Raw genomic sequence first — 23,129 nt, forward strand, 5'->3', positions numbered from 1 at the left:
TTGGGGACTTGAACTGTGTTGATCTCTCACTGACGAATGCTACGTCCAATCGACATTTCTGCATATTTCATAACATACATAGTTGCTTTTGGTCAGTGGGGCTATTCAGGTGATGAATTGAATAGACACGTCACGGTGTTTTAGCACTTAAACCAAATACGAAATATTGTTATTGCAATAAATATTGAAATATTTGTGTAATCGTGGTTGGTATTTGTTGGTTGTTGCAAACGTTATTATGAAACACTTGAGGAATTGCAAAGCAATGATAGTCACGGAATCAGTCGTGCCCAATCCAACATAAATCATATATCATGATAATCTGGCAACTGAGTATCTTTGTGTCCATACCTTCATTGTGACACACTTCAGTTCCTTAAATTCTTTCAGTTCCATTCCATGGAGCAGGGTACGTGCATTACTAGCACGAACTGAAGGAAATAAACGTGCACATGTGGCATTTAAAGCCACGTGATAAAAACTCAATGATGATGTTTATCGCTAGCAAAATTCATACGACTTGAAAATCGCACGTTACTCTGAGTAGTATATCTTATCGCCGGAATGACTTGTATTTCAAAACTGTATTATAAAACATGTCAAGCAATAATTACTATATTTTGTGCTTCTATTTCAAGTGGCAAGGATTCTGGACTCGTCATTTAGCCAGACTGATTTTATATGTGATTGATTAGACCAATACATTTTATGATTTATATACATTATTATATACAAAAATATACTGATTCACATGTTCAGGAGGTCAAACCTACACGTTAGGCCGTATTCTTATCGTGAGAAGAACAAAACCAGAGACTATCAATATTATTCTTATCACTCTCACCCGACACAGCGGCAACACCTTGATTGAGCTACAGAAATATTCCACGGCTTTGTGTCAGAAAGAAAGTCAGGGACAAATGTTGGGTCTTTGGTTTCTTGTTCTAGCGTGTCTAACTTCAGGTAAGACATACCAACGGATAGAAAAGTCTTATGTTGTCTCCAACACATTTATGATTGATCTTTTTTATAAGTGGTTTTGAAGGCAAAGTAAATACAATACCCAGATTGTAAAAAATACATTCATATAACTGAAGTTAGGGATGTATGGAACACAGTGGTGTCTATTACTCTTGATGTAATTCTTATAAGTCTGTTACTTATGATGTTACACTACTTTTCGATGTTCAAATATAGCCTGCATTGTGCATTGCACGATTGGTTCAGTCTGTCGACCTGTAATTGCAGTCAGTCTGTGTTATTGCAGGTGTCTTGGGCGATATAGATTCTCCAGGATGTGGGATCAATGATGTCGGTTTTGATTACACCACTCTCCCAAAGGCAGTCAGGAAACGCATTGTTGGTGGACAAATCGCAACACCACATTCGTTTCCATGGATGGTAAATAACAACAAAATGTTTTTACGAACATCTGACGAAAATTAAATCCCAGTGACTAATCAGTTGGTCAGTGCAAAGGTCACCTAACTAATCATTCAATCAACTGATGAATCATCAGCCAGTGTGTCTCAAGTTTCATTATACTGGCAAAAGTACAGTTACTCTATTTGTTCAGAAATGTCAAGATCAATGTAATTAAATAAAATATTAATATTTTATTCTTTACGTATCTAATTCCACTAAAAGCGTTTAATACATTATATATATCATTCTGTATAAATATGTAGAAGTGTGAGCATAATATATTTGTAGGCGATACAGGTAACAAGCACCTTTAATAGGTGAAACTGTAAGAAAATACTTGGTGAGTTCATATCATGTCATGGCTAAACAGTTAAATCAGGTGCATGTCTCTCAATAGTGATAAGGAGAACAACATGAGGCATACATTTTGTAATCTTGCTCAATGTGTCCGTGTTCTCATTTTTTAACAAAGGTCGCGCTTGAATATCGGGGGGTCTTTGCCTGTGCTGGATCCCTTTTGAAGGGTTCATCAAAAAGATGGTTTATCCTCACCGCAGCCCACTGCCTTCAGTAAGTTATCCAGTATATGTATGGGTAAATATATCCCCGCAAAGTACCGACTTAACAATAAAAACTGTCCATGTAAAAGTCAAATAGCTTAATGGATTTGTGGTTGCCCAGTGGATTTAAACTCCAAGCGTTGTTTTGCAGAGATTTGCCCTAGTTTTGAGGATCTGTATGGTGTTATGATATTTGGTTTGTTAGAAACAAAACTTTGTGAATCCTATGGAATAATTGTACAACATGCGTCTATTTGTGTTTTTGAGACTGTTTATTTCCTACACTATTTTAAAAAACTATGACCAAGATAATGTGGACGTTTTACATGTATCCTATCATTATGTAATGTCATACCTGCCTCTTGAAAAAAACATCAAAACTTTTTACAATGTTGTCTCCTGCCAGTGGAACAGTCGTCACAGATTGGAAGATTCGTCTTGGGGCACACGATCTGTCGACAAGTGAACAATCCACTGAGTTAATTGACGTCAAGGCCATGATGAGCCATCCTTTATTCAAGCCTACAACACTAGAGCATGACAGTGGTTTGATGGAACTGGTTAGAGCACCAAGGATAGGCAGGTCGGAAATCAACTTTGGTTGCGTTTCTGGCAATGAAACTGTTGCAGGAGAAATTTGTTATGTTATCGGATGGGGTACAACATCAGAAGGTATGTTTAAATATATGATACAGATACACAAATGTTAACATTCGTTCTATTTCATAACCAATAACATGACGAATGTAACGCTCTTTAAAATATTATTTTACTATGATATGCTTGATTCTGGTTGGTCAAAATAACATTAAAAAGGGTATCTACTTCCATTCGATACCTTGCGATTAACATGACTTTAAAAACACCTTGCGAATGAAAACATTGACCTATCGATGACCTATGCATTCATAAATATAACAGTGGGTGTTCATAAACCATTAAAATTGCATACGTTTGATCATAACGGTTTTTCAAACATAATGAAATCTGTTGCAAAGCACACATAACCAAGTAAGACACACACTTACGACTGTGTCAGTACTACACAATCATCGGTCACAGATATTCTCGTATCGTACAAAGCTGACTCGCCTGCAGCTAAAAACGGCGTTATTCAAACTTAACTTGAGGATTAACTTAACAATGATGTTGTGGAAGTTGACATATTCCACAAGTAAATCACTACAATAAAGGTGAACATAATAACATATCATGGCTGCCCTTGGGGTTCTTGAAATCTGTAAATCACACTGTCAACGTGAACAGCCATGAACAGTGAAGAGTAATGGAATTTAGTAAAGTTCAGCCATGGCAAAGTTGGGGGTGGAGAGATAATCAGTCTGGATTACTGAAGAATTCTGTTACAGCGGTGTTATATCAAACTATATGGTATATAAGTCCAACTTGAACTAACTTAGATACTAGTATTTATACATAATATAAAATATTTCAGCGTTTTTTTCACGATTTCTATAACTTATGAACCGTACAGTAGAAGATGTCCAACTGTAGTACTAGATTAATAGTCCTTCGGGCAATTATATGTGATTTGCACGATTTTGAAAATACAGAGAAATACCATTACCACCCGAAGTGAAATTATCCAGATTAATACATTATCAGCAAAAACGAATTATTGCTGTAATTATGGTCGCTTTACGATATATAGACGTACAATGCAAATGTGTTTTTAACCTGTCCACAGAAAGCGCTCCGTCAGATATGCTGCAGGTTGTTGAGAAGCCCGTTATGTCCAAGGCCGCTTGTAGAAATATATATGGTTCTAACGACTTCCACGAATCTTCCATGATCTGTGCAGGCTTCCCCGAAGGAGGGAAAGACCCGTGTAAAGTATGTTACACACACACATTCCTTAATTCACGCACCTGACCTTAGACAATCTTCAAATATTATCATCTACGATACAAAGACTTTTCTAAGATACTGTGTCCTTGACGTGAACATTGATTCGAAGCAGCTCAAAGACCACTTCCTCTACCCCTTATTTCAATTTCTTCATCTGTTGGATGTTTTTGTAGAATGACAGCGGTGGGCCTTTGATGTGTTATCGCAATGGCCGTATGGAAATAATTGGTACGTATGGCAAAAACACGTAGACATTGGGTTATATAATGACCTAATGAGAGTGTCATTAGTTTAGCAAGAATGAATTATATGTAATAAAAAAGAAAACTGAGATAATCAAAGCAGTCCTTTCTGAAAAGGGTTGATTCTTTGAATGCCTATATTATATACACTAAATGTTAATTTGTAATGAGCCCTAACCAGGAGCTTGGTTGTTTTGGAAACAGATAATTTCATGGATATTGGTATGGCGTCAGCGTATCCCAAAGATAATGAATTTGCGTTGGTTTGTAACAACAGCCACCGTTCATAATGAACCGTCAAAGTATGCCATAAATATGAGTGTTCATCGTTGCAAAATTCTATGTCGTCAATATATTATCAAGTAAGTGTCTAGATATGGACATTTTATTTCTTCATGACATAGTGAGTTAAATAGATAAAGTGAGTAAGGGCTATAATGAATAGAGAAAAAATGATAAGATTTTAACCTAATTCATATTTGTCCTAGGAGATACATTATCATGTAGCCGACCTTAACCAGGTTACATATTTCAGGAACCGTCAGCTGGGGCTTTGGCTGTGGTCAGCCGAACTCTCCAGCTGTATATGCAAGTGCAACGAGCGCCAGACAATGGATTGTAGCTACGATTAATGCTTAAAAGGCCTAGTTGAGACCAATACATGTGCAACTTCAATACAGACTTTCAAAAGATTCGTCACAGTTTGCTTTCACCATGTGTGTAGAAGAACAATAAAATCGACAAAACCTTTGCCAGCAGAGTCGATTGTACGATTCAGACTATATCAGGGACACGTGTTTATGAATCACTAGCAAATAGTGATGAATCCAGGTGTTCGTGAAAAGCATGGCGAACAATGCAATTTTACAATTCTTGGACGAAGTGTAGTCAACCCCAAATAAGGATAGACGATTTGCCTCGTAATACCGCCACAGCATGTAATGAAACGTTCTCATTGCCAGTCATGCCGTGATAGTACGAGTGATATGGTGTACCACGTCTTAGGTAGTGGGATTATATACATGTACGGTAATATGTAATGTAACCCGGGTGTTGTCTATAGTGCCATCACTCACCTTTGACATTGTTGTGTGAGACACACACTTAAACCACGACACAACTGAGAGGTATTTCTTCCAGATCGTTAATTCCAGTAAAACTCATACGACGCAATACCCAATGTCCATTGTTAATGGTTCCCACAACACCTATGTGAGGCCGTACTGCCCAAGGGCTGCATATTATTGCTGAATGTAAATTAGCCACGAGTCTAATGACACCTTGTGTTACTTATTTTCATTAACTAAATATAACTGGGTGGTAAATAAATGTCACCGTATCTTTCATATAGAAGATGTCCATAAAAGTTCATACATTTTGTCCAAAATCTGTGAAACTCTTGTGTTCATGTGACACTTTTTTTTAAATGTTTGTACAAGCATGTACGCTGCACTTACTGCATGGTTCTGAAAGTGCCCCGCCTCCCTTTCAAGCTATGGCAGAGTTTCGTACATGAAGTTACCTGAAATATATATCTCAAACTTCTCCGTACGTTTGCACACTAAGATATTCTACCCAACGAAATGGATTATAATACACGGAGTCATTACTGGTAGTTATTTTGATTAGCTACAGCATTATGTTAGCTACAGTAATAATATAGCATGTTTCAAGTTACCTGCTGAGATATCTCTGTAGAGTATGCCCTGTGGCCTGAACAGTCAAATCGGTGACAGCTATCATAAAACACCAACGCCTGCTTATCTCATCTGAAAACCCTGTCCTACAATGTTTTGAATGATATGGTGTCCCTAAGAAGAATATGCCAGCACTTCTGTGTTTCTGTGTTTTAGGGAATCTTGCATCAGGTAAGAAAACAATTATGCGGTGATACTGCGACAGTAACAGATCAAGTATTCGTCCGAACCATCGCTCCCTTCCTTTAAATGACAGTATTCAATTCTTTCCTCTTTGTTGTGTGAAAACGCGTAAATATGCCCAATTCAACGCAAATTGTACATGTACGTCCTGTATTTTCATTATGTCGAACAAATGAAAGGGAAGGTAATATGAGAATACAAATACCTTACACGTTTATTGTGGCTGAATCAAAATTATACTTGTGTTTAACTATTTTGTATCCTGAATATCAGTGTTAATTCACAGCTAACAGGTCGCATGAGACGACATGCAAGTTGCTTCAAAATTAGCTATCTATACGTAATACTTGTATAAAGAACTGATACAAATACCTTAGTTCGTTTGATATTAAATTTATCAGTAACGAGGGACTTGTGAATTGACCTATAAGTTAGAGTGACACTGCTCCACTGTCTGGCACACATTTTCAATGAAGGTCAAGACATTATGTTCATTACCATGTCTGTGTCTCTATTGTACGGGGGCGGTCGGGTAGCCTAGTGGTTAAAGCGTTCGCTCGTCACGCCGAAGACCCGGGTTCGATTCCCGACATGGGTGCAATATTAATGTGTGAAGCCCATTTTTAGTGTCCCCCGACGTGATATTGCTGTCTCTGCTGTACGGCAATCATGCATCTGAACGTAACATCTAATCCAGTGACATTTCACATCATGCGTGAACAGCTTGTAGTGTAGGGAAACTCACAATCACTAATGCAATTGAGCTAAGCACTCGCTTAAAATGCCTTCGAGAAAGTATCTCAGTGAAAAGACAAATGGCAAGGTGTCCTGTTAAGTTTACCATAGGCGGCAAAGAATTGGGGTTGGCTGGCAGCACCAGGGACGGGCTGTGCACCAGTGATGTTACACCATGTCTGCAGACGAATAAAGGTTTTGCGTCAGATTTACAGAGGACAGAAAACGTTGTTGGTGACGTGTGCTAGAATTATCGCAAACATTTTGAACTGCAAGATGGCAATGTCAGTCGACCACATCGTGCCCAGGTCTTCGCCGATTATCTCCGTAGAGAGGGCATATGGACATTAGACCATCTAAGTCCCCTGACATGTCCCCAATACAGCATCTGTGGGATGTTCTCGAGTGGAGAGTGTACGCCTCACCTCACCTCACCTCACCTCACCTCACCTCACCTCACCTCACCTCACCTCACCTCACCTTCACTTTCTTCCGCCGACAGCACTTGACATTTTACTGACACTTCAGTTCATGTATGACTCATGTATTTCATTTTCTGCCGCCAATAATATTAGAGACAAATAACAAACAAAAGTGCACATGTGATCAACTTTTTGAAAATACGTTCTTTGAACACGTGTTGCTGATATGGGTTAATTTGAATTTGACGTAGACGTTGGAGGTTGGAACAAGCACACATTTTACCCAATATGTACAATACTTTACTCAGATTGAACATCTGAAGTCTTCACTTTAATATTTAATTATACTCATTACATAATACATCAATGTGTTCGTGATTGAATTGGCAGGTGTATTGAGTGATATAGAACCTCCTGGATGTGGGATCAATGATGTGGGCTTTGATTACACCACCCTACCAAAGACAGCCAGGAAACGCATTGTTGGTGGACAACTCGCCACACCACATTCCTTCCCATGGATGGTAAATAAAGTGTATACCGAGAAGGATCTCACAAACATATTCATATCAACTCATTGTTGAAATATCAAATTTCATGAACAAGCAATAGGTAAATTAACCACATGTATTCACGAATGGCTGACAATACCAAAGTTAAAAATGGATATTTTGTTCTTTGAACTGTTGTTATATATACATATTTGACGTTATACATGATTGTATTAACATTGTTGTTTTTTATGATTTTAGCTCTGTGAAAGATTCGGTCATGATATGGACAAAGGGATCAGTGAGGGATATTATGATAAGGCGCACGACATTAAACATACATGGATAAAAGAAATTAATAATCCAGCTCCAGGACAATGATGATGTTTTAATAGTCCAGTCATTACGTGGTGACTTGTAACACAATCGAGTCTGGGCCCATCTTCCCGAGGTAAGGGCGTTAACTGATTGTAAAAGTCAGAACTTGTCGAACTAGGCTGGAATTCGTAGTTACATTTTGGCTGAATTAACGATTCTAGTCCAATCAAAATCGCGTAACGAACTAGACTTCCGGTTCGTAAACATCATGGATTTCAACGTGCAGATTCCTGTTGACTGCAGGATTTGCAAAGCATGTGTACCGTCAACTGGGCGTCGAAAGAATTTTCAAAATCGTTTCATGTTTGTCTATAAGGTGCTCAAGTAATTTGATGCATTGATGTAATACACGTTTTGTTATAAAGTATATCTTGGGTATTGATTAGATCGTCTTGACTGAGCGCCTCCATGTTGTTTAAAGAAATTGACAGAGGTGTGGGAGACTGAATCTGATTGGTCACTAAGAGGGACAAAGAAGGGATATAACTCGTAATAGCCCCTGGTGGCGAGACGATGAAGCCTGGAAATTCCAAACTAGTTTGACAAGGGTGGAAAGTGGACTTTCATAGCCAGTTAACGCCCTTGCCTCGGGAAGATGGTCTGGACCAGGTCAGACAAGTGAATGAGAGTATAAGCAACAACGCACACCATCAGGGTACAATGACACACTATTCACCACGTTACAGAGTCTGACCAACCGAGCCTCATTTTAACACTCGGTTCATATGACAAGCAAAAGGCACACAGAATCGCCATAGGATTCAAATGTCAATTTACCATACAGAGACCATGTCATACCAAGAAACACTTTGGTGAAATAGAATATCTTTATCACCACAAAACAGAATAAAATCAACTCTGTATTAATCAATCGTTCAGTCGAACGTCTTCTGATAGGTATAAAGGAATACTAGTGTATTTAACCTTACACAACTACACAACAAGATAATTTAAAACAAAATAGAGCATCACGATATAGACTAACTAGATATAGCTGCATGTTCTCTGTCCATGTGTGTGGACTGCCAGTGACTTACAACGAGAAAGAATGCACAGTTATGAAATTGATACTATAAGAGATAACATAATATGTATTGAGGTAATTCAACACGTGGGCATTCATCTCCATGTTTCACATGTTAGCTCTGTTAAAAGATTACTAGTGCCTACATATCGTTGTCCATGTGAAGGGCATAAAGGTCCATGGCATGTGTATATATTAGTTTTCAGTAGTAATTGTTTGGTCTAATACATCCACTGATGACCCAGAAGCAGTTGATGTCCAAGCACATAATGATTATCGTAACAACTGATGAAGGTGAGGATGATTAGGCCGTGACAATTGCAATGTGTGACCTGGTTGAATTTGTGTCCTTGTACCCTTACAGCCCCTGATGCTATGAACCACTGCTTTGCCTGGCCGTGGAATTGTAGACCGTTGCTGACTAAGACGTATGATAACATTCACTCACTGCCTGTACCGATGTCTCTAGGCTGCTCTTGGACATCGTGCTGTTATGCACTGTGCTGGATCACTTCTGAAAGGAAGTTCTGACAGGTGGTAAATCCTAACTTCTGCCCACTGTTTGCAGTAAGATGTCGACACCTAAACATACTTTAATTTAGAAGTGTTACAGTAGAACTGCACTTCTTATGAGGTGAAGTGTGAAATTTGGTTCAAGGTCGCCTCCAACATTATTGCCCTTATATAGCGGCTTGCATGCGCGCGTGTGTGTGTGTGAGTGTGTGTGTGAGTGTGTGTGTGAGAGTGTGAGTGAGAGTGTGAGTGTGCGTGTGTGCGTGTGTGTGTGTGTGTGTGTGTGTGTGTGTGTGTGTGTGTGTGTGTGTGTGTGTGTGTGTGTGTGTGTGTGTGTGTGTGTGTGTGTGTGACACGGTATGCAGACTCAGTCACATCACAGCATTTCGGATTGATATAAAGGGAGAACCCAGGGTCACATCACATCATGTCAGATTGATATAACGGGATAACCCAGGGTCACATCACTGTATGTCAGATTGATATAACGGGATAACCAAGGGTCATATCACAGCATGTCAGATTGATATAACGGGGGAACCCAGGGTCACATCACAGCATGTCAGATTGATATAACAGGATAACCCAGGGTCACATCAATGCATGTCAGATTGATATAACGGGATAACCCAGGGTCATGAAGGTCGTAGATGTGTTTCATGTTTATCTTACAATGAACACATGAGCTTGGGAAATCACTCGTTTCCAAAATGTATTTTTTCTAAAAGAGTATGAACACATATTACAAAATGTAAAATGCCATAATGAATGCTGCTAGGTTATGAAATAGTTCAAATATATTGTTCAATGGAGCATATATCTTCTGTATCAGCTTAATGTCATCATAATGTAATTTTTTTTTATTTGTACCTGACATGTCAGTGGAACAATGGCGTCCGACTGGAAGATTCGCCTTGGCGCTCATGATCTCTCCCAAAACGAAAAATCCTCTGAGTTCCATGACGCAAAGACTGCGATGACCCAACCTCTGTTCAACCCAACAACATATGAGTCTGACATTGGGCTTATTGAGCTAAGTAGCGCCCCACTGGTATCTAAGCCTGAAATCAACTTTGGGTGTGTTTCCGGCAATGTCAGTAGAGCAGGAGAAGTATGCTATGTCGCCGGATGGGGAACTACCTCTTTCGGTATGTTTATAGGTTCATTATACTAACCGAAGAGTGTATAGATGATTGACTGTATGTGCACAGGTATTGTTTACAAATAAGAACAATATTTTGAAAGCAGTCTTGTTATGTTAAATTGGGTTCTCAAAGTACGTAGTAAGAATAGTTTATCACATTGAGGATAAATGGCTCTTCTTGACAATGGTTCTGTCAACTGGACAAGTGGGCAGTCTTGATGTCCCTGTCCAACATTTCATTTTGTCAGTAAGTCATATGTATGCTACTGTGGTCTAGGATGAAAACTGTGTTGTTTTTATATTATATTAACTCCATTTAATTTCATTATTGCAAAGACAAATATTAACCTATTACCATACGTATAAACTGTGACTGTACCAAATAATAGGAGATTCGCTGATGATAAATTGTACTTATACGGGGCGCTGTATCAGATGAGCTACGGGTTGTCGAAAAGCCCGTCCTGTCACGCACCGAATGTAGGAACATATACGGCTCTAACCAGTACCATGATGCCTCAATGATTTGTGCAGGCCATCCGGATGGTGGAAAAGGTTCTTGCACTGTAAGTACCATGGTTTATTAATCGTTCAAAAAAGGTCAAATAGACAGTTCCCTTCCAGAGCTAGATATAAAAGAAGCCAGTGAAACCACCACATCTGCTTTATATGTCATCATAAAGCATACTCAAAACGCTACTTTAATACCTAGTCAGTGGATATGTGTGCAATCGATTTCCATGAACAGCTCCCTTCGGAGTATACAACCTAAGCTGCCTGGGAAGCACCATGAGGTAACAGTCACTGTATGGTGAGGATATATAGAATCTTTGGAACTAAATTCAGAAGGTTTTATGGGAATTTTACTACTCCTTACATGTTTCAAGCTATTCTATACAATCTGAAAACGCATGGTTTCCCATGTCGTAGACGCTGAGATATTGTGTTAGTGTTTGTGTTTTGGTATTTACGCAATTTATAAGACGTAGTTTTGTTACATAACGATAGCCTTCATATCACTATTAAGTAAGGGCGGTCGGGTAGCTTTAGTGGTTAAAGCGTTCGCTCGTCACGCCGGAGACCCGGGTTCGATTCCCGTTATGGGTACGATGTGTGAAGCCAATTTCCGGTGTAAAAGCCAAAAATCGGCGTAAAACGATACTCAGTCACTCACTACTATAAAATATCACGTGACCAGAACCAACAAAACCCGCAGGTATTTGTGACAGAAATATGTCTCACGATCCAAACTGTTCATAGAAAAGCAAATAAGTATCAAAACAAGACGAATTCTTTAACACCAATTTCATTTTGCACTGCTTTTATCTAGTGAATAAGTAAAGAAATGAATTCACTTTCAGATTTGTATCAAGCTTAGACTAGTGGTAGAATCTATCACTTGTATAGTCTGTAGCTCATTTGATGAAAAGAGAACATGTATTTACAGAGAGACAGCGGAGGACCTTTGATGTGCTTCCAAAACGATCACATGGAGATAATTGGTAAGATGTCAGTTCAGGAGAATCAACACATACGAAATGCTCGTGGTGATGGCATCAAGGTTTCAACCAGATTAGTATTCCAGCGTAAGGCCCATCTATTGTTGTCCTAGTCCCTTTGAGTAACAACGATCTGTAATTATGTTTTGAAGGCTTCATCTTGTCGTGTCCATTACATTTGCAATATCGCAACATGTTAAATCATACGAAGGGAGGCAACTCTGCTTACGTTGCAAAAACAAGACCCAACTCAGAAAAGCTGTCAGTCAAATTTAGCTACTAGCAAATGTCCACATGGTGATAAGGTCATATGCTATATGTAAATTTTAACATTATGGACGGCTAAACGTTTCACTTTCCAGCCAAACCCGAAATATATCATGGCATGTGGAATTTTCAAAAATAACAATTTTCAGTAACAGAGGAGAAATTCTGACACCACTTTAGGAAAAGGTCCTGAATATCTTGAATCTATTATTGACCGCGTTTGTCCAGTGAGGATTGTTCAAGTGTAAGTTTCTCTACTCTGGTGTTTCGTAATCATATTGAATTGTAGACTCATATTAAGACATATAAATATCATTTCTCGAAGACATCACCTTATCCTTGTTTGCAGGAATTGTGAGCTGGGGCCCTGGTTGCGCTCAGCCCAACTTTCCAGCCGTCTATGCTAGTTGATCAGGAGGAAGGCAGTGGATTGAAGCTACCATAAATGAATAGACGGTTAGTGAAATAAAACGAATGAGTTGCACTCGCATATTCCGTTTTCCCAGGTTACATTATTTGTAAGGATGTTTCTTAAAGACCTTGAAATAAGAACATTACATAATGATTGTTCTCGTAAGTGAAAACAGGAGCCTAACTTAACCAGTCTCGATTATCCGGTGAAATAATTTCTATTGGGCGTAAAAGAAAATGGGTGAAAATGAAAGGAATAGATCACTGAAAATCAGCAATGACATCAGGTGTTCGCGAAAAATGTAAGCATGTCATGTTCTACCGGTTGTACCCCCCACTAACACAATGTGCATGAAAATGTATGACATTGTATTTGTTGCCAGAAATGACACATTACATCATGTCAGCATTCGATTGTCATTGACAGCATCCTCAGTGAAGGTTATAGTGTGTTTCAACCGCTGGTGTAACGTTGACTAAATATGACACTATTGGAAAGAATGTAAGTGTGTCGATACACGGAACTTGCTGAAATGAAACGCCGTATAATAACATACGTAGAGTAAAAAGTAACAAAACCGTTTCCGTGATCATACGAAATCTCTGAAAAAAGCGTCCAATGTACCATTCCGGCTGTATCATAAGCATGTGTAATGTGTACCTAATACTATCACTATTTGACAGTGATTCATATGAACTCTTATGTCTTATGATCATTGATATGTTTTTTTGTTGCTTATATTTTATAATCACTGTTGGATAGTGATTGCGAAATGTTGAACGTATCCTGTCCCAACGGTGACACTCATCACAAACACATGCAAAGGCCAGTTGATAGTTCACATGAAAAAACACGGGAGCAAATGGTGTGTTTTTTTTATTTTAGTTATATTGTTTGTTTTTAATTGCTTCTTATGTTGGGCGTATGATGTGTATGGTTAGATATGAATCTCCAGTAAAAAGGATGTCTTTGTCATTTATATTGCCATTAACAACCAAATTGTTAAGAATTCATAATATTAAGCACTACGTTTTAAGAACCTTTTCGGGAACACCTGATGTCATCACTGATTTTCTTTGATCAATTCATATATTTGATCTGCTATTTTGCCTCACGCCAAATGGATATCCTCTGGCGTTGAAGTTATATATTTACCATGAAACATTTTGAAAGCCTTTCTATGGTCTTGAAAGTTGAAACCCTGATCAAAGACCTTTTCAGCAAGAGTCGTACGAAATCTTTGTAGATAGATGCTTGATTCTACCTGAAAAGTAACCATAAAGATTCAGACAGTGATGGACAACAAACACAATTAAAGACAATTAATTGGCCCACCAAAGAAACTGACAAATCGCATGTCGACGAAGCGTCTAGACCTGAAACTGAATCAAAGATTATGGCAAACTTATTTGCATCTTTCTTCATCACTGAATCGGACGACGATTTCACGGAATGTGATGTTCCATTTTCTGGAGAACCTATACTATACCAAGCTTCTAGTTCCAAGGAGGTGAAGTCAATAGTCGATGCTGCGTCCAGCAAATTGTGTTGTCTGTACCCTATGCCAACTAGGATTCTGAAAGGTTGCCTGGAAACTTGTAGTCGTGCAATCTCATCCTTGTTGAATTACCTCACCAGCACATGGATCAGTCCCGACGACATTCAAGCAAACCACCATAAATCCACTACTCCACTACTAGTAAGAAAGTATCATTAGCCACATGTGTGCTCAAGAACTATCGTACAGCTTTATGGATAACAACTTCCGGTTTATTATATATAGCGACGTTTCGATGCAGATTCTTACACCGTTATCAAGCTTGAGTCAATACATCTAGCCATATTGCAAAAAGCAAGGTGTTGTCCATAAAGTTGTATGTTATCTTACTTACTCATCCCAGTCAAACAGTTAACTATCCACCTGTCATTTGTGTCCAAAGAACTTAAACAGTTAGTTCCAGCGAGGCTTAACCAACATCTGTTTATTCATAATTTGAGTGATGTATTTCAATCAGCGTGCAGGCCTCAACGCAGTACCGAAACTGCACTGGTCAAAGTACACAACGATATTCTGAGATCCAAGATGTTTTCCTTGTATTGCGTGACCTTTCAGCACTATTCGATAAGGCTGACCATAACTTCCATTTGATTCGCTTAGAACACTGACTGAGAATCAAGGATACGTCATTATCCTGGTTAAGATCTTTCTTATCAGGAAAACTTTTGCAAGTTCAGGTATATGGTATAAAGTCAGTTAACGTGATTAACACAGTTTGACATGTGGAGTGCCATAGGGCTAAGATGTTGGACCGATATTGTTTTCTTTGTACATTCTGCCCCACGGCAATGTCATACGAAACATGGACTAAAGGTTTATGCGTATGCTGATGATAATCAGTTATATCTTGGTATCAAACCCGTCAATGTGAATACATGTAAAACAAACGTTTTGAAGATGAACGACGATAAGACAGAGTTCATTATTCTACTTCTGAAAGTTCCCTATTATAACTTGAGGTTGCTGAATCCAATTTTCATCCTTCTGATCAAGTTAGCAATCTGGCAGCCATCTTTGTGAAGACAATGTTGTCAGAGGAACAAACTCTCACTGTCGCCAGATCAACTTCTATTCACACGAGGAACCATGGAAACATCCGTCTATGTCTTGGTGCTGGAACCACAAAGATACTTGTCCACAACAATGATCTGTGGAGGCAATACCATTACCCACTGTAATTACCCACTAGCAGGTATGCAGAACACAGCTGCCCGTATCATTACCAGAACTAAATCCACCAAGCACATCACACCCGTACTGCAGAGTTATTCACTGGTTGACAGTTAAACAACGGATAAAAGTTCAAGCTGCCTAACATTACCTACAGCGCTATTCATGATCCACAGTATGCACAGTATTTTCAAACTCGAATTTCAATTCACAAGCTTAGTGGAACTCTCTACCTCTCTTCATCAGGTGTACCACTAACTCTGACATCTTCCTTTCTTCTTTAAAGACATACCTCTTCAGAGAGGATGTTTGCAATAGACACCTCACAGCGCCACCGAGCAGCTTTTCCAGATGGAAGTCAGGCGCTATATAAATTAATTGTTATTATTGTATAGATATCAATATCGTCTGTGTGTTGGCTGTTATGTCGCTTCGAGAAGTATTCGAGTTATTTACATTTCAACCTTATGTCAGCTTCAAGCCAAACTTGATGCAGATCGTAGACGTTTAATATGATGAAACCCACCAGACATTTAGTTCACAAACCAAGAATCGTAGAGGATCGAGGCATTATCCACGTGCATCAGTAACAAAGAAGCTAAGTTTGGCAAATGTTTGTGTGAGAAGGTTGTCTTTTTTTATAAATCCAATCCAATCATTTATATTATTGAAGTTGTCCCATTTGACACTAATGTCATGGACACGATTCAGGAAAAACATGGCAAACATGCGGACCTCGCTTTCGAAATGTCACGTCTGCATCCCAAGTTGTCCGACTCCCCATTGTTCTCTGTGCCTTAGGTTTGGTACCTCCAAATCTGTTGACTGACATTGGTAGAGTACCGGGGTTTGCTACCAGGAATACAGCCCTTCTGACAATCTGTGTAAAGCAGAAGGCTGCAGTATTGGGGAGTCTTCACATTCTCCGAAAAGTTCTCGGTTCGAGTAGGCAGCGCTTTCAGGGAGAAGTCCCATTCGCTGCCTGGGCTGCGTGTAGAGGGGACAAGGGCCCTGAGCTGATGATGAACCTAACCAGCCTGACTGTGCCAGGATCACCCAAACCCTCTTTGCTGCATTTCTTATTTTAATCTGAAAATATTTGTACAAGCATGTACGCTGCACTTTCTAAAGAGTACCGATAGTGTCCCGCCTCCCTCTCAAACTATGACAGAATTTCGTACATGTGGTAATACATACCTCAAGCTTCTTATCATTTTCAATGACTGCTGCACGCCAAATGTAGATTCGTGCGTTTCACACTAAGTTATTACACCCAAAGAAATAAATTATGATACCAATGTAGTAATTATTTTTATATTACGTTTGTGTTGAATTGACACATAACATGGTCTCAGCGAGTCATTACTGGTATGTCAGAATGTTGCTCATTATTGAGTGACAGCAATTATATAACACCTACGCTCACTGCTTATCTAATCTGAAAACAACCTTGTTCTATAGTGGTGTTGGTGTCAACACGAAGAATATGCCAGCACTTGTGTGTTTCGTGTTTGTGTATCTTGCTTCAGGTAGGATTTAACTACGCAATTATACTGCGACAGTAACTCCATCGCTTCCTTTCTTCCAAAGATAATATAGATTTCGTTCTTCTTTGTTGTGTGAAGTTATTTCACTTGAATATGCATAATTCTACACAAATTGTAAGTCCTGCTTTTTTCCTGTATCTCGAACAAACGAAAGGAGTATAACATTAGAATACGAATACCATACATACGTTCATTATGACGGAATTAGAATGATACTTATTAGGCTTAATACACACAAAACAGGTCAGATAAGACGATATACAATTTGCTTAAAAAATGGCAGTTAAAATGTATTACTTGTTCCAAACATGTATACAATTGCCTGTGGTTGTGTGATATTGCAGTTATCATTGATTAGTGATATATGATTTGACCTATAAGATGCTCATGATGTCGATCACTGGATTGTCTGGTCCAGACTCGATTATTTACAGACTGACGTCATATAGCTGGAATATTGCTGAGTGCGACGTTAAACAACAAACAAACAAACAACCTATAAGTTGCTGCTCCACTGACTGGCGCACATTTGCAGTGGAGTTCCAGACATTATGTTCATAACCATGTTACAAACAGGAACAGTGTCTCAGCTTTACGTTGAGATTCATACACATCATAATACATGTGCGTTTTGAATTACTTGAATTTAGCTTGTTGGGACTGCCAATTTACCACAGCCTATATCATCGACAGAAAACAAGGAACTAATAATTTGTATGTAGATTACAAAACCGTGACATGGATCTGAACACACTCGCTTTGAAACGCCTCCGAGATAGTAACTCAATGGACAGTCAAAATGGCGTATTGTGGATACTATAGAGGTAGAGGGGACGTCAAAATCCCAAGTTGTCCTATTGTTTGGCAAATCAAAAAGTGTAATTTCTCGACTGTGGAACGAGTGCCGTCAAACGGGTGAGGTTGCAATGAGACCTGGGAGTGGCACACCTAAACAAAAGACACCAATACAACGACATTTCAATACATATATTGCACTATGCAATAGATTCAAATCTGCTTCTGTTATCAATAGAGAATTTAGTACAGTAACGGGAAGGTGAATTTCAACACTACCGTTACAAACTGTCTCTCTGCTTCTCTCCTGAAAGCAAGGCTTCCTGTGAAGGGTGTTCCCAACAGCTTCTCATGGGCGGCAACGATTGGGGTGAGCTAGGCAACACCCGTTTTTGTCCTTAGAGGCAGGATACGCTCACGTGTTCGCGAACACCTGGACTCATAACTATTTGATAGTGATTCATAAACACATGCTCATGATATAGTCGGAATCGCTAAATCGACTCAGCTTTATGGAGAGATTTCTATGATATATGGAAAGGCTTTTGTTGCTTTAGTTTTATTGCTACATCCAGACCTCTAGAGGTTGTCCCGAAACTCTTGAATTGTGAAGCCTGCCATGTTCATGTACAAAATCATGATAACTCCACTCTCTTTCGAAAACAGCACACGACATTTTACTGACCCTTCAATCATTCGCTGCCAATGATAAATACAAATATATTTCATTTTCAACATCCACTAATAATACTGACATTAACTAATCAAAAGTGCACATGTAATTAACCTTTAGGAAATATTGAAATTTTGAACACGTATTGAAAATATCAGTGGAATTTGAATTTTATGTAGACGTTGTTGTTTTAAGCACAACTTGTACCTAATATGTGCAATACTTTACTCAGATTGAACGTTAAGTAAGTCTTCACTTTTTATATAATTATGTTCATTACATAATACATCAATGTGTTCCTGATTGTTATGACAGGAGTCTTGAGTAATATAGACCCTCCAGGATGTGGGATCAATGATGTGGGCTTTGATTACACCACCCTCCCAAAGGCAGCCAGCAATCGCATTGTTGGTGGACAAATCGCCACACCATATGCCTTCCCATGGATGGTAAATAAAGTGTATAACGAAAGGGATCTCACAGTGTAAAACTGTTAATCAGATTAACTCATTGCTGAAGTAGAAAGTTTCATGAAGCAGAGATAGGTGAATTAACCGCATGTATTCCGGAACGGCTGACAACACCAAAGTTAAAAATGAATAATTTGTTCTTTGAACTGCCGTTGTGTATACACATGCAACGTTATACATGTTTATATTGTTCATCGATGAACACCGTAACAACCGATGAATGTGAAGATGACTCGGCCTTTACAATGTGTGAACAGGTTGAATTTGTGTCCTTGCACCCTAACAGCCAGAATCGTCTCTGATGCTATGAGCTTCCGATTTGCCTGGCCGTGTAATTGTTGACTATTGTTGACAAAGACGTAATACAATGTTCACTCACTGACTGTATCGATGTTTCTAGGCTGCTCTTGAAAAGCGTGGTGTTCTTAATTGTGGTGGGTCACTCCTGAAAGGCAGTTCTGACAGGTGGTACATCCTAACTGCTGCCCACTGTTTGGAGTAAGTTGTTGACACGTAAACCTACTTGAGTTGATATAAAGACATGTTACTATAGAATAAGACTGAGTGAGTGAGTGAATTAGAATCGCCTCTGTGAACTGTATTTGAGTCATGGCACAGCATGTCAGATTGATTTGAGGGGATCACCCAGGGTCACATCACAGCATGTCAGATTGATGTGTGGGGATCACCCAGGGTCACATCACAGCATGTCAGATTGATGTGAGGGGATCACCCAGGGTCACATCACAGCATGTCAGATTGATGTGAGGGGATCACCCAGGGTCATGGATGTCATACACGTGTATCACGTTTATCACGTCTCATTATGAACACATGAACTTGAGAAATCACACCAACGTTTCAATGTAAGTATTCTCAGCAGTATGTACAAATCAATTTTCGCTAGTCGCTGTTTGAAACATATTTGAAATTATGAATGTTGCTAGATTATAAAATGTTTGAAATATATTATACGATGGAACAACATCTATCTTTGGTATCAGAAAAAAGAAGCGTTTGTTACAAATCATTATTTCTGTTTGTCAGTGGAACTATTGTGTCAGACTTAACGATTCGCCTTGGCGCTCATGATGTCTCCAAAAATGAACCTTCCTCCGAGTCCTATAACGCAAAGACTGTGATGTCACACCCTCTGTACAACCCAACTACAGTAGAGTATGACATTGCGCTGATTGAGCTAAGTGGCGCCCCACTGGTATCTAAGCCCGAAATCAACTTTGGGTGTGTTTCGGGCAATGTCAGTAGAGCAGGAGAAGTATGCTATGTCATCGGATGGGGACTTACCTCGAACGGTATGTCTACAGGTTCACTGTTCTACACGGACAGTGTATAAATGATTGAATGTAAATGCATAGGTATTTTTTCTATTAAGAACGGGTTCTCAAAGTTCTCGAAAATCAATGATGTTGTAAAAAGAAATAGTTTATCATTTAGAGGATAAATAACTCTTCTTGTCAATGTATTTGACAACTGGACAAGTGGGCAGTCTTAATGTCTGTATCAAACATTCCATTTTGTCAATATATTTTAAGTATGTCACTGTGGTCTAGGACACAAAACACAATTGCAAATGCAACACAAATATTAACTTATTACCATATAAACTGTGACTGTACCAAATAATATGAGACTCCCTGATGATAAATTGTAGGAGGCGATGCATCAGATGAGCTCCTGATTGTTGAAAAGCCCGTCCTGTCACAAACCCAATGTAGGGACATATACGGCTCTAACCAGTTCCATGAAGCCTCAATGATTTGTGCAGGCCACTCAGAAGGAGGAAAAGATTCTTGCACCGTAAGTACGACTTAGTAATCGTTCAATGAAAGTGGAATAGACACTCCCTTTCCACAAATCTAAACACGGTACTGGAGCCAGAAATAAAGAAACCAGAGAAACCGCCCCATCTGTTTCATATGTATGTCAGTTAAATTATAATGTGCACATGTGCCAAGCATTCTCAAAACGATACATTATTACCCCAGCCAATGGATTTATGTGCACTCGATTTATATAAGTTCACGTCTTTCCATGTCGTAGACACTGAGATATTGAGCATACATATTAAGTGTTTAATGGCTACTGTTCTCGAAGCCAAACTGTGTTTGGTATTTACGCAATTGATAAGAAGCAGTTTTGTTATTAACGATAGCCTACATGTTACTATTAAGCATCGCGTGACCAGAACCAACAATACCCGCAGGTATTTGTGACAGAAATATGTCTCACGATCCCACCTGTCCGAAAGAAAAGCAAACAAGTATCAAGAAGAGAATATTTCTTTACACCAAGTTCATTTTGCACGGCCTTTACATTGTGAATTAGTAATGAAAAAAGTTTACTTTCCTATTTGTATCACTATTAGACTTGTGGTAGAATCTGTCACTGTTTCTCTGTAGCTCATTTGATAAAAAATTAACATATATTACAGTTGGACAGCGGGGGACCATTGATGTGCTTCCAAAATGATCGTATGGAGATAATTGGTAAGCTGTCATTTTCAAGACTTTTCTCACAAGTGATACATACAAAATGCTCATGTGAATGGCATAACATTTTCCAGTAAATCAGTATTCCAACTTTAGGCCACCTACTGCTTTCAGCTGTGGAAGTCCATCTGATTACGATCTGTAATTGTAATCATGTTTTGAAGTCTCCAATGTCATGTCAATTACTTAAAAACATATGTGCAATATCAAAAAAATGTCCAATCATATGACGGGAGGTAACCCTACCAACGCCTCAAAAACAAGACGCAAATATGAAAAGCTGTGAGTTAACATTGGCTGGCAAACGTCATATGTAATATGATAATATCAACATTATTAACTGCATTGTTCATGCTGTGTGGAATTTCCAACAACTGTCAACAGCAGCGGACAAATTCATTTTGACACTACTATACGAAGTGGTCCTGAATAAATACCTTGAATCCTTTAGACCGTGTTTCGTTTCTGTTGGGTTTTTCAAGAGTACTTATCCAGTAATGCTTGTTGGAGTGTACGTTTCTCTTCCGTGATGTTTTGTAATCATATTCAATTGTAGCCTTTACAATGAGTACACAATGTTACAATAAAACGTATCAGAACTTCTCGCAAAGTCATCAGTTGTACATGAGACATTATCCTCTTCGTGTTTGCAGGAATTGTGAGCTGGGGCTATGGTTGCGGTGAGCCCAACTTTCCCGGCGTCTATGCTAGTGCAACGGGAGGAAGGCAGTGGATTGAAGCTACTATAAATGCATAGACGATCACTAAAATAAAACGAATGAAACGCACACCATATTCTGTTTACCCTGGTTTCATTATTTGTGAAACATATCGGATGTTTCCTAAATGGCCCTAGGAGAAGAACATTTATAACATAATGATTGTTCTTGTTAATGAAAACAGAAGGATAACCTTAATAATATGAATATTAGACAACGACAAATAATAACAGCCTCGGATATCCGTCGAGATTCTATTTGGCGTAAAAGGTAAAAAAGCAGTGAGAAATTATGTGAATGGATCACTGAAAATGAGCGATGACACATGAGCAGTGATGATGCCATGCGTTAATCGTATCCTGCCCAACCGGTGCCAGATTTCACATCACATGCAAAGGCCAGTTCACCTGTACAAACGCGGAAGCACAATATGGTGTTTTAGTTTTATTTCAGGCATACATGTTACATCTTGAAAGTGGTATATGTTTTATTGATTCTTATACTGGGTGTATGATGTGTATACTTAGATACGAATCTACAGTAAACATAGTTAGTCTTTGCCATTTGTATTGCCATAAACAACCAAATTATTAAAAATTCATTTTGTCAAGCACTGTGTTTTAAGAATACGGAATATATGGTCACTGAGGCGTCGAATTTGGAAATGTCTTCCACAAGTTTGATCACCTGGTATTAGCACTGATTTTCGTTAATAATTCATATAATTTATTTTCTATTTTGCCTTACGTTGGCAGAATCTACCAAGTCGCCATGCCATACCACCCGATCCAGTCATTCACTTCTTACGACAAGCATAGGTTGCTGGAGA

At 38.8% G+C, this 23,129-nt stretch overlaps 2 protein-coding genes and 1 pseudogene across 2 annotated transcripts; all 3 read left to right on the forward strand.

Moving 5' to 3' along the window:
• Positions 1–833: 833 nt before the first annotated feature.
• LOC139468943 (trypsin-like) lies at positions 834–4,829 on the forward strand. The gene is made up of 7 exons (XM_071251083.1): positions 834–963; positions 1,268–1,401; positions 1,898–1,995; positions 2,392–2,657; positions 3,691–3,836; positions 4,025–4,079; positions 4,629–4,829. Exons 1-7 carry the CDS (start codon positions 921–923, stop codon positions 4,730–4,732), a joined length of 846 nt encoding a protein of 281 aa, XP_071107184.1. The 5' UTR covers positions 834–920; the 3' UTR covers positions 4,733–4,829.
• Positions 4,830–5,915: 1,086 nt separating this feature from the next.
• On the forward strand, positions 5,916–12,899 carry LOC139469521 (trypsin-like; annotated as a pseudogene).
• A 4,111-nt stretch (positions 12,900–17,010) lies between these two features.
• LOC139468641 (trypsin-like) lies at positions 17,011–22,369 on the forward strand. The gene is made up of 7 exons (XM_071250763.1): positions 17,011–17,115; positions 18,917–19,050; positions 19,472–19,569; positions 20,119–20,384; positions 20,744–20,889; positions 21,524–21,578; positions 22,235–22,369. The coding sequence occupies exons 1-7, from the start codon at positions 17,073–17,075 to the stop codon at positions 22,336–22,338; spliced, it is 846 nt and encodes a 281-aa protein (XP_071106864.1). The 5' UTR covers positions 17,011–17,072; the 3' UTR covers positions 22,339–22,369.
• The last annotated feature ends 760 nt before the right edge of the window (positions 22,370–23,129 follow it).

The sequence above is a fragment of the Haliotis cracherodii genome, unplaced genomic scaffold (assembly GCF_022045235.1).
Source record: "Haliotis cracherodii isolate W230 unplaced genomic scaffold, xgHalCrac1.p SCAF_2, whole genome shotgun sequence".
NCBI classification, from domain to species: domain Eukaryota; kingdom Metazoa; phylum Mollusca; class Gastropoda; order Lepetellida; family Haliotidae; genus Haliotis; species Haliotis cracherodii.